Here is a 16,284-nt window from a genome sequence, read left to right as displayed (position 1 = left end):
TAGGGATAATTTAGAAAAACTTGATAAATATGAGAAATAGGTATCATATTTAGGACCAAAATTAACTTAAAAATAAGGTCCTATATTAAGTACCGGAGGAGTACTTCAAACTAATATGGAATATAACAAGAAAATATATATAACCATAATCTTAGTTGATAAATGATACAAGCTTGTGCATATTGTACGTTTAGAGTTAGAGAAGGAACATTAGATTACCATAAGATAGCATAACACATTCAGCCCTTTCTTGCCCAATTTCTCTCAACCCGCCTTCGAAGTTAATACATTGATTTTTTTTTTTTTTTCCCTTTTCAATAAAAACGACAAGCAAGAAGACGTTATGAAAAGGCAACTGCACAGAAGTTACAGAAAGAAGACAGGTAATAATATCACGAATCACAAACTGAACCCTACTGACAATACCATTTTCAAAAAAACTAAATTGAACTTTAAAAATTAGGTTCATCAAAAGCACGCTAGTGCCACAGTTTTTAGCCACTCCCGCACAATGATAAAATTGTGATCTAGCAAAAAAATTATTTTGTTAATACAAAAAATCTAAAAATCATATAGGTTTTTCCGCTTAGCTATCCTGGTTAATTTGGCACCATGGTTCCCATACATTGCGAAACTACCTCCAAAATCGTGACCTCAAACGACATATGCTACAAATATTGAAAGATGTGAAAAAGCATTTTACCTTGTCCCATGTCATCAAACAGCAAGTTATTCTGCATTTCATTGTGAATTTGTGATGCTTCACACTGACCAATTTTTCCCCGTTCAGATTCTTCGCAATCGATCTCTAGTGCGCTTATATCAGCTCGACTAAAGTAGTTACTTTTTTCCAAATTTTTCACTTGCGGAGAAGTTTCAGATAGTTTCACTTTGGAGGATGTCTTAGGAGTGTACCTAACTGGAGCCGAAGAACTATGGTCTCTACTCTTCAAGCATGTAACCTGATTCTTCCATATTGCCCTACTTTTAATAGAGGAAAAAAACACAGAGATACGAATCATGCCCAAAATGATTCAGAGCAGAGACTTTTTCTGTAGGAGATTTGGTAGACAGACATGAATAAGGGAGCCACCATCAAATTAACCCGATACTACAAGTAGGAAAACAAGTTTGCACTACTTTAATACGTACAATAATCAAACACCCAAAAGATTTTCTGATATTTTGTCTCCTCGCAAACTCAACTTTTCTCAGCAGCCAAACAAAGACTAAAGAAAATTTAAAAGCAGCTGAGAAAATTCTCACCAGGGAACCGAATATACGCGACATTGAAGCTGTGATGAGATTTTGAAGCCGATTTTACCCGCGAAACTTGCCATGTTCATGCAAGCTCCCGTTATGTCAGGGACGGTTGTTCGCCAGGGCGGTCCACCCTGGTCAGTCCTTGGAGCGACACCATTCTGCTCTTCTTCTTTTTCTTTGGGTTTCCTGGTCAGCTTTTGCCTTATTCTGCTAATAGGCCCAAATAATAGCATACGGCCCAATATGTGTTTGCTCGTACAAGTTGGCCCTTTGGGTTGCATCTACCTTCGCCACGGAGAAGAAAAGTCGAAAGGCCCGATCAGCCCAGCCAAGTTACAATTTGGGCCTATGGGCCGAGAAGAAGATTCAAGGTTGAATCATGGTCTTATTTGTGGGTCCATTGTGATAAGAAAAATCAAAAATCGAATTCATGGAAATTTGGATTCTCTTCCCCCATCTCCGTATCCTAGGAGCGTCTATATGTTACAGCGTAAAACATAATTGCAATTTTCACTCAAATAAAATTTTGTTTAATATCATTGACTAATGTTACTATGAATTAAAAAATCATACGATTCCAAATCCAAAATATAATACTTGATCGAGGTAAAAAAAAAAAATTTATTAGATGTCGAATTTGAATAACCATTTGGAAAATGGAAGGAACGTGAAATTTTTTAAAAAAAAAAATCTTCGTCACTAGTTGCAATTAAAATTGCTGTGAATTATTTTTATTTTGCACTCATCTTCCATATTTTTCAACCCTCATCTCCACATTTTCAATGCTTACATTTTATTCTTTTCAATATAAGTATTTAAAATATCTAAGATGACAACTGAAAAAAAAAAATTAAAAACTAAATACTGAAAATTAAGAATATGGATACCGAAAATATGGAAAAAATGAGTGCTGAAAAATATTACTCCTCCGGTCCTTATTATAAGACCCAATTTGACTTTTTATTTGGTCCTAATTATAAGACCCAATCCATTTTGTCTCTTATATTTATGCATTTTTTTTCAAAATAATCCTTCTAATAATGATAGTTTTAGCCAATATACTTAATTAGCAAGGATATTTTAGGAATAACAACACTTATTTATTATAAATAACCAACTTAACTTACTTCCTTAATCTCTTCAAATAAGTCAATTGGGTCTTATAATTAGGACCGGAGGAGTAATTCAGAAAAGTTGATTTCAACCAAAAACCATATTCTTTTTCGGAACTTTAAAATTTTAAAATCTGTCACCTTCATTGACATTGCTGAGGAATCCTTCATTAAGAATTTCCAAATTTCTTATATACCCTCAATGTAGACACGTGTGATGGGCCCCACATCCTTGACATTTGTGAGAAACTTTTAGGCAGTCCCATGTGCTATCATGTCACAAACGAACACGGGGCAAACTATACCAAAAATTATTAGATGCTCCTAAAAAAATTACTTTGATGCTTACGTGGCAAATAGGTATTGCAGAGGAGAGGCATGCTGGCATGCCTGGCTCCATTTCATACCCACAACGGCGTCGTCGAGGGGCGGAGGATAGGTAGTGGAGAGAATGAATAGAGGAGCGAAGCCAGATTATCCATCACAAATGACACTTGCATTGGATAAAGCACTAATGAGATGGTATTATAAGAGTGCCAAAAATTCTCTTTTTTGCGTTAGGCAGATTACAAATAACATCCCACATGGTGATTTGGGAGTACTTAAAAATTTCTGCGCTCCTAGAATATTCAAAAAGCAATCTTAAGTTCTTAATAACGCAAACCAAGACAAGATTAAATTATATATATATTGATTTCTATATATAGGGTCCGGATCCACATGACATTGAGATCTTGGTGGGAAATAACTGTAAAAGAAATCTCAATAACATTAGCCAAAATTGATTTAAAACTGAAATTCAGAGCACCAATTATCCAAAAATTGCTGTGGATTTTGCACAGAGATTCAATCTTGTGAAGGGGCCACCACTTGTTGGTCATCATCATCATCTGTTCCAAAATAACGGTCCCCAAACTCACCCATGCCAGGTACAACACGAAAATCTTCATTCAAACCAAAATCAATCTCGGATGTCACAATTTTTATTCTGGGAAACTTCTTGCAGACCACATGCACACCTTGAGGTGCCTGCCAAGATAAGAACCCGTGAGCAAATTGCAGCTAGAGACACCAGAAAACGGAGATGTTTTTGAGAGAGAGTGTGTGTGTGGTGAGAGAAATAGATAAATTATGACCCAGTAACTTACTGATATGAGGTTGAGAAATATAATGTTGGACTCCGGTACACCCTTTCTGAGAAGCAAAGAAATTGCTTGAACAGCAGAATTACCTAAAGAAGAAAATATTTGAAAGTTTATGACCAAAGATGAAGAGTCCTAGAACTTAGTTGCAGTAGGCCACAGACAGTTTTTATTCTCTTTTGATATGGAAAGGAAAATTTAAACTGATAGATATGAGAATGACAAACCGGTTCCCAGGATAGGATCCAACAGCAACACATGTCTATCTGAGATATCGTTCGGCAACTTCTCATATATTAACTATCCAATGATCAAAGGATATGATGTCAGTGATTATGAAATTAAAGACACATAAGCACCAAGCACACATGCAGGTGCACAAACCTGCTGACCATTGTCACCTTCTCTATGAATAAGAATTTTACCAATCTTGATACCTTTACAGCAAGCACGTAAAGCATTTTCCATACTCTCTCCACTGAAATTAAATCAACGTTGGATAATGACGTTAGAACAGAAAGTGGTTTTTAAATATTTTGGGACAACTAAAGGATACCTTTCCTTCAATTGTACAATATATTACTTGGGAGCCCAAATTGACAAAGATCATTCCTTTCTATTTATTCAAATATTTGGGACAACTAAGAGGATATGCGTAAACTTATTCTTCAGAGCTGGAAGCAAGGAAGACAAAATCTGAAAATCAAATGCCCCAGTGATGTCAACTTTGGACTGGAGACTTATACCTCCTGATAACGGAGACACCACATAACCTCTTGCAAAAATCCACACCAGTATATACAGACTCTGCAGTTACGTGTTGAAGGAAAAGAATCAGTTTTCACCATAAAAAGCCAGCAGACAGAATGACAGCAGCTGATAAACAAGAAACCGTCATGTACATCCAACACAATCAATAGTAAAAGAGAGGAGAATGATGCATCGCCAAGACACAGATTAATACTCATTACATTAATGGGCACTTTTCTTAACCGAACAGTATTCAGCACATTTATTCAACTAACTCCACAGCATGGAAATTAGCAAATAATACCTTTACAAGCAAGCATCGAAAAGAAAAACTTACCAGTTGGAGTTATTACTTGCTTTTCCGTAAATGGAAGATGCCCCAGGCCATGCTCAACAACCTGGTCAAGCGCAGGAATTGTGACTAATAGTCTATAAAGAAACTGTCACACCATCACAAAATTGAGAAAACAACAAATGAACCTGTATACATACCAAACGAATCAAACGGTCAGCATAAAACACAAAATCATGCTTTGTTGTCTGAGAATCACGTATCAGGGTGTGCATACCCCGTATCTGCATGGTAGAAGTTACCACGGTGATTCAACCTTTATAATGAAAGAGTTTGGATTTCTAGGGAAAGGAGAGTGGAATGATTAAAATGTCAATAAATAGCAAGAGTGAGGTACCTGAAAAGTTGTTTGAATGACATATAAATTAGGATATATTTTACACAAATCGTGCTGACCAAGCTTTGTCCGGATATGCTGTACGATTAAATCAATGGCCACATGATTGTCTCCTCCACGGGGTATAATGATATCAGCATATTTCTTTGTTGGGAGAATAAAGTCATCAAAAGCCGGCTTTACAAATTTAGAATACTGCATCAGGTATAATAAAAATGTTAACTATCGAATCTGGTCAAATTATCACTAGTTTGTATAGAAGAATATATAAGGGTGACCACTATTTTCATGAGCACAAATTCCATCCGTAAGGCTTTGATTCCATAAGAAAATACACCAAGGAATTGTTTTCTGGTCAAGAAGCTTGCACTGAAACTAATCCACAGCAAAACACTGACTTTCTCACGTTTGCAAAATCTTACAACTCAGGAAACATAAGCAACATTGAAAATATATATATATATATATATATATATATATATATATATATATAGAAAACGAGGAGCAACAGATGACCAAAACATGTTCATGGTAGTACAACTGGTTCAACCAATGATATTTGGTACCTGATCAAGCACTAAGCCAATATCCCGAGCCTTCTCACAGGTATCACGCCTAATTCTCCTGGCCAAACGAACATCAGCATCTGCACTGAACATTATACAATGAGTATGACATCCTAACTTAGTACTGCAACACAAAGATACTAAAACATACCAGTTTGGAAACAACTTCATTTTATATGTCAGATTATAACGAAACTAGTTATGATCCTTCGTTGAAATGGTTAAGCTTGGATTTGAAATAGCCTTTGAAATGGTATCATGGCCTCTAGAAGGTGCAACATACAAAAGCTAGCCTAGATATTACATACATCTACAGAAGAAATGCGAGATATTATAAATTCTACTAGTTAAATAGAAACATTAAAAATAAAGGACCTGTGTCAACAAATATCTTCATATTCATCAGCTCCCGAACACGTGGATCATGGAAAATAAGAATTCCTTCCAAAATTATAACATCTGAAGGATTCACCTGCAAAATGCATTAAACAACATAAAATGGGAAAATAATAACTGGAATTTTGTTTCAAAAATCCTTTGCCCTCTGTTGGAGAATGCACTGTGTGAATTAGCAATAATTAGTCAGCCAAATCATCCTAACAAGAAAAACGGAGGGACCCTCCTACAACACACTTGCCAACAGGAAGGACTTGATCCCATGTAGAAGAAAGGCAGAGAAGGCTTTTTCATGCATATAACAAAGTCAAATCAAATTAGGAAACACGTCAAGTTTCTGCAGTTCATTCATCATCATGCAAAAAACATAATTCCATAGGGATGATACCAACAGATCAAAAATAGAAGGCCAACTAGCATTTAAGAAAGGGAAGAGAAGGGGGTTCAAAACTGCATGGCAAAAAAGGAAGTGCAAGAGACATACCCTTCTTGCTGGAAACACATCGCTCTTGTAACTCTTTGAGTCATAGTTCGGAATATCTACGGCTTGTCCATGCCTTAACTTGTCCATAACCCATAATAGCTTCTCAGTGTCAAAAGCATCTGATAATTTAGGCAATTTTGCTTTAGAAATAATGCTGGGATTTAGAAAAGTAATAGAGCAATCATTCAAATATGCAAAGTAAAGACCAAGAATCTAATTGTTAATAAAAGAAAAATCAGAATAGATGAAAGAACTCTCTGACTAGATCTTGGAGATAGAAAATCATCACTACAGAGACATTCTATATTCATTTCAATTATCCTATATGCAATTTCTTTGGTTCTATAAATATACATAAAACCAAATAAAATTTACATCAACATAATGCAATTATTTTTAAAAAAATAAAGTAGCAAATAATGAGAGATAAAGGAATAGAAGCTTACTGACCAGGATGGTCAAAGTTGTAATCTTGGACTCTTGTAAGTTCCTCTTCAGTCAAATTATGATAAAAAGAATCCTGTAGCATTATTAACTCATATCATTGTAAAAAATTAATTATATGTATACTAAGAAACATCAGTATAATAAGTAACATCAGCTCGCATTTTGAAACACAGTGTCCAGCTTATTTCTTGCTTCTATAGTTAAAATAATAATTTTCACATCTCGAATGATAAATCCTCATTCAATAGAAACATTGAAGATACAACCTAGGAGTGGCTACTAGTTATACAAGAATAATTCATTGATTTTTCCTACTTCAGCCATTGCTACACAACTATTTTTTTTGAGGGGGAGTAATCGTTGTCTGGTTTTAATATTAGTGAGTTAGGTGTCGCTGTCAGTTGCTCTGGTTCTTCAAATAAATAGTTAGCTATAATCAACGTTGTAACTACCGACATACACTTATCAAGATGAATAAAGTAACTAGAGAAAAGATTAGAGTGAGTAAAATAATAAGATTTGTGTTAAGAAAGCTTGAGGCTATCAAGTTCTTTCTGAGTATTATTGCCCTCAAAGATCAATAGATTTACAAATATCAAATCTCATTAGGGTATTCAAAAAGGATTCATTACCTGAGTAACAAGTACAACTCGTTGGTCATGAAGCTGCTGAATAATCATATCACAAACTGTAGTCTTCCCCGATGCAGCTCCCCCAGCAACACCTAAAAAGTAGAAAAATATGATATTTAAGCTTATTTGAAAATATCATATCTAATTATTTAGGGACAATAGAAAACATCAATGCTAACAGTGCTAACATTCATAAACAAGTTCACATCACTTTGAAAGCCAGAAGAAATAGGTAAGCTGTTATTAAGATGATAGCTTATACTAGCACGTAGAATTCTAATGTTCATTTCATGTTAATTTGCAAGTTGTCAGTAAGATGACCATGCTTTCTCCCAGCAAATATGAATCATGGTTAAGTCATTTTTACTTTCAACTACTTCAAACAATTATTTTAATGCCTTATGCTTTTCATACATTCAAGCTGTTTTGTATAATAAAGGAAAGTGAAAGGTTCATTTGAACCAAATCCATTGAACAAAAAGCAGGGTTGGTGACATTTATCCTGTCCTCACAGAACAAGTCAATCAACTTACGAGCTCTTGCAACCCTCAGTTTATACTCTTTAGCAATAAGTCCATCAGGAGTTTTTTAAGCCTATACTTATCAGTTCGAAGGGGGGGAAAAAAAAAACATTAGACAAAGTAAGCACACCACCATCAAGTCCCCTTATCATTAAAACTACACTGGCAGCTTGCTGCACGGAAAACACACCTATAACGAAAGGTTGTTTATACATGTCAGCAGCTGAAGTTGTAGGTTGCTCTGCGTCAACGTTCCTCTGTGCTGAACCATTCATGTGAAGTCCAGAAAAATGAACCCCAGAGGATGACTCCATTAGATATATAGCAGATTTATAATTTATTGGCAACGACCTGGATCAATAATGGTCAATCAATACAAATAGAATAATCAAGATTAATAACACAAATATTTTGATCGTAAACTATAAGCCCCAACGTATTATCGGGTAATATCAGACAAGAAGTATGTACATGTTGCTGCCTTTTAAAAGCGCTTCAATTTAACAGCCTACAAATTGAAATGTTTTTTGTATAAAGACAATCATTTCACTCTAAAATGTTAGTATAGTTTTTAAAGTCAAGCTAGTACGGTGCGCGGTCCAGGTTCAGATCTCACATTGAATAGTTTGGCTCACAACGGCAGTGTTTCTTGGCCTCACTGTTATCGCAGACCGAGACGCATGATGGAACACCCATTCTGGGTTCAGTGATCATTAAAAGGGATAATTTTCAGATCACACACGACATTAGATTCTGGTTAAATATGGGTCCTCGATTTCTGAAGCTACACCAAGAAAATCTTTGGTTTTTCAGTGCACTCCTCTCCGAACCTCTTTTTTGATGTCTTCCCAAATGACCTATAACTACACTTAACCCATAAATGTGATGGTATCAGCATTTGAGTCCCGGACATAACAGTCCAATGACCATTGTCTCACCATGGAAAGAACTCAAGTTATTATACAATTTACTCTTTCTCTAGTTTGATCTATAGGCTAATAGGGACGTAAGCACTACAACGTCATACGTCCTGGGTCTACCGTTTGCAGCCTTGAGATGATATGTTACATTTGATACGTAAGAACTGAGAATCCTTCCAACGTATGCTTTCCACACAATGCCTCTAGTCCCACGCACCACGTGAATGAGTATTTCACACAATAAATTAAGCACCGACAAAATAAGAAGCAAGTTCCAATCAAAACAAGAAACCAAAAGGTGAACTTCGAGCACATACTACATCATTGCACTTTGGCAGCTGAAACACGTAAGCCAGACATGGAATGGGTGCATTTAAGAGCAATGTTCATAACCACGCCCAGATCCACAGGATGAAAGGAATCAGAAAAGAAACAAACAGATTGAAACTCCGGATTCAGATCAACCAATGCACAGTAATCACCCCAAAAGAACACAAACTGAAAGAAAATGCCGATTCGAAGACAGACAAACCTGAATAACCCCGAATTGGCACGTAAAGGGGAGAGATTGGAGAAAAGAACAGAGAAGGCAAACGGTATATATTGAATTAAGGGGACTGAATAGGGCGATATATGATGATGAAGGAGGAGAAGGATGGCATGGTTGGAGCGTGTCGCTTATATAGTGAGAAGAAGAGAGAGCCTAGTGGTGGATCGGTTGGTGAATGGGCCCTAATGTTGGGGTGAAATTACGAAGATGAGCCATTTACGGTGGTTGAAAACGAAAGTTGAATCTGCAGGTCATTCTCATTCAACTCAGAAGAACAAGATTCACGTATTTTGCCAAACCCAACAAACAAAAACGAGAATCATGTTTTTCTTTTCTTTTCTTTTCTTCCTTGGAACGAAGAAGAAGATGATGATATTGAAAAATGAATGGGGTGATGACATGTTCATCAGAAGTCGTACTGCTGGCCTACTGGGTTTGGATTCGCTTTTGAAATTTCTAACGTGGAGACAGATACAGCGCTTGTCACGCAATTCCGTCATCTACCTGGCACTGATTCATCTGTCGGGTCCATCCCCTTGGCACTCAATTTTCGACGTGACTTCGCAGCGCGTGAGAATTTGTCAGTAGAAATGTAAAATCTATCTACAGTGAGAGGACGATAATCAGAAGATATTTGGGTAGGAGACAAAAAAGAGCAAATATTAAAAATAGATTATTTACTTTTTAGGGAAAATTGCAAATAGAACCCCCAAATATATAAAATTACAATTTGAGATCATAAATTTGAAAAATATCAAATGAGGACCAATCTTACTTTTGCAAATATAAAATGTGGATGAAATGTCTGAAATACCTCTCAGTCAAATGACAAATTGACTATAAGAAGTGACAAGTTCACTTTAGCAAATGATAATTTGAGTAAACCAAATCACAACTTGATTAAGGGCATACCAAATGACAAGTTTACTGTAGGAAATGATAAGTTCACTTTAACGAATGATAACTTCAATAGACCAAGGAGGTGTTTGGATGAAACCAAACCATGATTTGAAGAATAGCTTCTGGAGAATAGATTTTGGAGAGAATAAATTTTGCGAAGAATAGATTTTGTGAAAAAGTGATTCTGAGAAGTAAGAGTGTTTGGATAGTTGTTATCAGAAGCACTTTTTATATATACAAATTACTAAAAAAGACATAAGTTAATATAATAATTACATAAAAAGATAGATTTTATGATATATTTTAATTTGAAGGAACAAAATTGTTAATAATATATTTTTTACCAACATAATTAATAATATATAAGATAATATAATTAATGAATAATTAATACTCCTCCGGTCCTTATTATAAGACCCAATTTGACTTTTTATTTGGTCTTAATTATAAGATCCAATCCATTCTCTCTATTATATTTATGCATTTTTTTTCAAGATAATCCTTCTAATAATGATAGCTTTAGCCAATATACTTAATTAGCAAGGATATTTTAGGAATAACAACACTTATTTATTATAAATAACCAACTTAACTTACTTCCTTAATTTCCTCAAATAAGTCAATTGGGTCTTATAATTAGGATCGGAGGAATATGTGTATATATATTTATAAGATATAAGATTAACATGTTTATAAAAAATTAATTAAGGGATGTTAAAGTCATATTATTGTTGAGATCTACTCTGACAAACACAATCATACTCTCCAATTTGAGCTAAAAACAGAATGGATTTACTTTTCCTGAAACTATCCAAAGCCATGGTTTTGGCCCAAATCATAGTTTCATATTATGGCATCAAAATTGATGTTGTTTGGATGACATTCCACTGGTTTTGCCTCCCAAACCATGGTTTTGGGAGTCACCCAAACAGGCCCCAAATCACAATTTAGCTGGGGTATTTCAGACATTTCATCCATATTTCATATTTGCAAAAGCAGGATCAGGTCCTTATTTGCTATTTTTCAAATTTAGGATCCCAAATCATAATTTTACATATTTAAGAGTTTTTATTTGCTATTTCCTCTATTTTTTATTAGATCTGTTATTAATTGGTTCTGAATTAAATGATCGTTATTTTCTGATCAACAGAAATTTATGAAGTCTGGTTCATTAATGTTTGCCTCTCTTTTCAAGTTTTCACGTTTATTTCTGTTTTACGGTGAGGGGAACTGTGGTTCATGTGAGTGGATTTCACGCTCAAATCTACCAATCAATGATGGCAATATATCAATGCGAATATTTTATATTTGAATTTAGGGAATAGCCGCCTAGATGTTATTTGCTCCTATCATTCAATCTTACCTAATTCTAATTCTGATCCTATTTATAAAAACTAGTTGACTAATTTAAAAAAATTAAAAATATAAATTAAAATATTTATTTATAATAAATATATGTTGTCTTTTCTAAAATATCTTTACTAATCAGGTATATAAATAAAATGCATAAATATAAGAGACAAAGTGGATTAGAGACTTGGAGTCTTATATTTAAAAAAAATAAAAGTTAAACAAGGTGTTATATTAAGAATCAGAGGTAGTATATTTATATATTATTTTTTAATTAAAATACTGAATACATTATAAATAAAATTAAGATATAAAAAATATTAAAATATAATATTTATATATTTATATATTATAAATAAAATTAGAATGTTAAATATAATTAAAAAAATAAGACGAGGAAGGTGAATGCTGCTTCACCATTAAATTGATCCCAAAGTAAGTCTCTTTCCAAATCGTGAATAATAAAACTTTTGTGTGAAATTATATTTTGGAAAAATAGTAAAAAAAAATTTAAAAATTGAAAAATTAAACATAGAGACTTATTTATAAAAATTATTATCAAAACTAATACTAATATTATAATGGCCCCTATTTATAATTTTTGTATTTTTAAGTCTTTTTAATGATTTTTTCTTATATTTTCTTGCCATGTTAAATTAGTGCCATTTTGGCATGGCAAAAATTATAAGCCCATGAAATCAAAACTCACACGAAACATAAATTGTGGATCCGCCGCACCCTAGTAAATTCAAGACGTGGGCCCACCCCACACCTGACTGCCGACCTACTAATTTCGGTTCCCAATATTCTTTCTTTACGTTTTCTCTGTGGCAAATGATGTACATATGAACATACTCTATACTCATCAAAATTGACAGAGAAGTTTGTTTTTTCTTTTTAAACATTAGATCTCAATTTCCTATAAGTGTTTTTAATGGAGGAGAATCAAAGAACTAATTTGAAAAAAAATTCAATATATACTTGTTATAAGTAAATAACTTAATTAATTTTTTAAAAATTTTTATTTGAGTGGTGAAAATTAAACCCTATTTAAATTAAAAGAAGAGTAATAGAAATTCTCATCAGAATAAAAGCAGGTATGAAGTCAAATCCTAATTTTACTGTATATCATGATCTAATGAGGAGACAATGTTCCATAATATTCATATTTTAATATCATTATGTATATTTAAACACTTAACGCTATGTTTGGTACGGGGTTTTCGGAGGGGAGGGGAGGGAAGTTGCTCCCCTCCCCTTGTTTGGCTGGTATAATTTTTTAGAAGGGGAGGGGAGCTTCTCCCCTCCCCTCGTTTGGTTAAGATGTTTTTTAAAGAGGGGAGAGGTTTTTCTCCCCTCCCCTTCCCTTCTAGCCTCCCCTCCAAAAGTGGGGTTTTTTGGAGGGGAGACGAGAGATGATATTTTAATTCCTTATATGCCCTTTTGATTTGTTAACTTCTAATCAGTCATAAACATTTTTACATAAGAGAGTTTTTTTGAGCATCTAATAAGAGGTTATTAAGATAATTATCTCCAAAATTAGTAAGCATTTGTAAACTTTTTTTCTCTTCTTCTAATTCTAAGAGGCCGTTGGTATTTTCTCTGATTGAAATCTATCACTTGTGAGTTTTTGTCTTGATATTCTATAAGTGTATGACTGTATCTTGTAAATCAAAATTAGTGAATTGTATTATATATATAGTTATATCTTAACAAAATAAAAAGTGAAAAAATTAATTTAAATTTTATGAGGCTAAAGTAGTCAATTTTTTATTAGAACAAAATAAGGTATAATACTCCTCTGGTCCTTAATATAAGATACATTTAACTAATTTGATTAGATTAGGAGAGTTAGGTAAGTTAGTTAATTATAAGAAATGTAATACATTTTTCTTAAAACACCATAATCGTCTTTTTTAATATCCATTTTCCTTTTTTTACTTGATTATGGTTGAGGATAGGGGTGTTCATCAAGCCCGCTAGCCCAGTATGCCCGCCCGAGCCCGTAAGAAAATGGCCCTGCCCAGCCCGAAAAAAAAATAGCCCAAAGAAAAATGGGCATTTTTGGACTGGGCATATTATGGGCAGGGCAGGGCTGCGGGCATGGTATGCTGCCCTGCCCATTTGGCCCTGCCCATGATATATATATATTTATAATTCTTTTTTTTGCCAAAAATACTTATAATGATATATAATATATATAATAATATATATTATTCTTTCCTTTTTCATTTGCCATAGATACATTTAGTGGTATGCGTAATTCTTCCTTCTTAGTATCTTTTTAATTTTTTTTAATTTGGTTTAGTATCTTTTAGTTTGTTTTTATTGTTGGTTGTCTTGCAAAGATGCAAAAGCAAGCTCACTTTAGTGTTATATTAAAAGATATATCAATTTAAGACAAAGCAAAGTTATTGATTTGTTGAATTTATTGTTTATTCAAGTATTTATTTCTTTATAGTTATTATAAGATACCTTTACTTTAACTAAAAATTTTTTCACTAAGGTATCACTATTTGGGCTTGGAAGCCCGTCCTGCCCAGCCCGTTATTGCCCAGCCCGAAAATGGTTAGGGCTTCTGTGGGCAGGGCAGGGCAGCGGGCTGCAAAATACAGCCCGCTCATTTTTCGGGCTGGGCATCGGGCAGGGGGCATGCCTTGCCCAGCCCTGCCCATGAACACCCCTAGTTGAGGAAGTATCTATAGGGGTAATTTAGAGAAAACTGATAAATATAAGAAATGAATCTTATATTTAGAACTAAAACCAACTCAACAATTAAGTCCTATATTAAGGACCGGAGGAGCATCTTTTTTGTCATCATTTATTCAATGCTAATATAAGAAATTCACCCATCTGAAAAATCAAATCCACGGCCTTACATTTAAGAAATACTTAAATAAGTATTCAGCTGTCATTGAGTCAAAAAATTCTTGAGCAGCCTTTCTTGTTCTGTTAGCCCCTATTTCTTTCATAAATAAATGACCATACAAAATGATAGGAGGAAAAATTTACGTTGAAAACAAAAAATTAAGGTCACAACCTTATGAAGCTAAAAACAAAGTTGATGTGAGAATTTATAAACAGTGAGCGGTTCATATGATTTCTTGCATACTTTAATAAAACCATGGAGAGAAAAATGACAATATTATTTTCTCTACGTACGGAAAGAAGATTAAAATCTAATAAAGTAAAAGATTCACAGCATTTCAATTTAGTAAATAATTTTAGCTTTTTTTTAATTAATAATGCCAACTCATTGGTTTTCAATACATCATACCAAATTCTAACTAAATGCAAATCAATCTAAAATAGAAAAGGACGTTTTGGTGTTTATTAACATCAATATGCTATGGAAAGTTATGGAACCATTGAGGGTGGACAATTTCCATCACATAGGTACAGCTAACCATGCAATGATGGCAAACTGAGTCAGCAATTAATTAAAGTCTTAATCCAAGCACAAAACGTAATTTCTATGATAGTTTTACTTTATTGTCAGTCATTTATTTGTATATTTATGCAGCTACTATCATCCATCCAAAAAAGTCCCAGGTCAAAAAAATCCACCCAAAAATTATCCACACCAAAAATATATAGTTTTTGTTTGGTGTGCCTCCAATTTTCCCCCTTAAAAATTCTTTATTTAATTTATAAATATTAAACAGATTAGGTAAGTTGATTATTTATTATTATGATATAAAAATATATTATTTTCTTTAAAATACATATCTTATGAGAAAAAATAATAAGTTATGAAATTAATCAAAACAATTCAAAAAAATATTAATAAGAAAAACAAACAAAAATAGAGTTTAATAATTAGGACGAAAACAGATACTTTAACTAAAATTTATATTTAGTTATTTTGAGTTAAGCAGGTAGGCTCATCCTATTTATTTAGCTATAATGTCTTTGGGGGTGTTTGGATAAAAACAAAACTATTGTTTTAAAAGGGCTTTTACAGTATGCGAAGTAAATATGTGAAGGAATTTGTCTTGATTTACAGAAAAGTACTTTTGAGAAGTGTTTTTGAGATTATCCAAACACCTCCTTAGTTAAATTATGATTATTTCATAACCAACGGTCAGGTGGCTATTACAATTATAAATGCTTCAAAATCAACAGCAATCAATTATTTTATGTATAATCTTTTAAATAGACACATACGTATGCCATTTGGTTGTGATAATAAGCAGTGGCAAAAAGCTTTGTTTAGAAAAATATTTATGAAAGCATCACAAAATCAGCCCCTCAACTATTTTTTGGTCGTTGTCTAAACTTCTCTTATCCAAATCGTGACACTTACTATAAATGGAAGCAAAAAAAAGCAGGATCTTGCTCTGACATTGCTCCACTTAACCACAAAAACCACATATTTTCATTTTTCAAATTGTAATCTAATCTATTAATAGGCTATACGTGACTGAATTTCAACTCTCCCCTCTCAACGCCTCATTAAACAAACATTTCCGGGTAATCTTTCATTTCTAGCTCCTTTCTCAGGGTATGTGATTATTGTGATCCCTTTCTAACTTTTCTCACATGGCTGTCCATTCAACATC

At 33.6% G+C, this 16,284-nt stretch overlaps 2 protein-coding genes across 4 annotated transcripts; both read right to left on the bottom strand.

Annotated features, from left to right (window-relative positions):
* Positions 1-703: 703 nt before the first annotated feature.
* On the bottom strand, positions 704-1,544 carry LOC114745177 (uncharacterized; the record flags this gene model as incomplete). The annotated part of the gene is made up of 2 exons (XM_028933331.1): positions 1,267-1,544; positions 704-981 (listed from the first exon to the last, which is right to left on the bottom strand). Coding segments are annotated over exons 1-2 (556 nt in total), but the record flags the coding sequence as incomplete, so codon positions are not given.
* Positions 1,545-3,057: 1,513 nt separating this feature from the next.
* On the bottom strand, positions 3,058-9,748 carry LOC114745171 (uridine kinase-like protein 3). Of its 3 annotated transcripts, none has more exons than XM_028933324.1 (15): positions 9,455-9,748; positions 8,193-8,353; positions 7,482-7,573; positions 6,853-6,922; positions 6,403-6,521; positions 5,898-5,994; positions 5,523-5,602; positions 4,957-5,151; positions 4,760-4,843; positions 4,605-4,665; positions 4,264-4,324; positions 3,902-3,995; positions 3,745-3,817; positions 3,524-3,606; positions 3,058-3,404 (listed from the first exon to the last, which is right to left on the bottom strand). In XM_028933324.1, the coding sequence occupies exons 2-15, from the start codon at positions 8,314-8,316 to the stop codon at positions 3,222-3,224; spliced, it is 1,416 nt and encodes a 471-aa protein (XP_028789157.1). In that variant the 5' UTR covers positions 8,317-8,353; positions 9,455-9,748; the 3' UTR covers positions 3,058-3,221. The 3 variants fall into 3 exon arrangements, with proteins under 3 accessions (XP_028789157.1, XP_028789158.1, XP_028789156.1); XM_028933325.1 differs by lacking the exon at positions 9,455-9,748 and adding an exon at positions 9,240-9,401; XM_028933323.1 differs by lacking the exon at positions 9,455-9,748 and adding an exon at positions 8,619-8,634.
* Positions 9,749-16,284: the final 6,536 nt, after the last annotated feature.

The sequence above is a fragment of the Neltuma alba genome, unplaced genomic scaffold, assembly GCF_004799145.2.
Source record: "Neltuma alba isolate B1F8T4 unplaced genomic scaffold, ASM479914v2 tig00004554_pilon, whole genome shotgun sequence".
Lineage (NCBI taxonomy): Eukaryota > Viridiplantae > Streptophyta > Magnoliopsida > Fabales > Fabaceae > Neltuma > Neltuma alba.
Note: the sequence above shows the minus strand (reverse complement) of the source record. Positions and strands in the feature narration are given on the sequence as shown.

Excerpts from the sequence above, each read along its gene's own strand:
- LOC114745171 (XM_028933323.1), bottom strand. Across the intron at positions 5,152-5,522 it reads TTGGCTTAGTGCTTGATCAG|TATTCTAAATTTGTAAAGCC; the intron begins GTACCAAATATC and ends TACCTGATGCAG. Across the intron at positions 4,844-4,956 it reads TCATTCAAACAACTTTTCAG|ATACGGGGTATGCACACCCT; the intron begins GTACCTCACTCT and ends TCTACCATGCAG.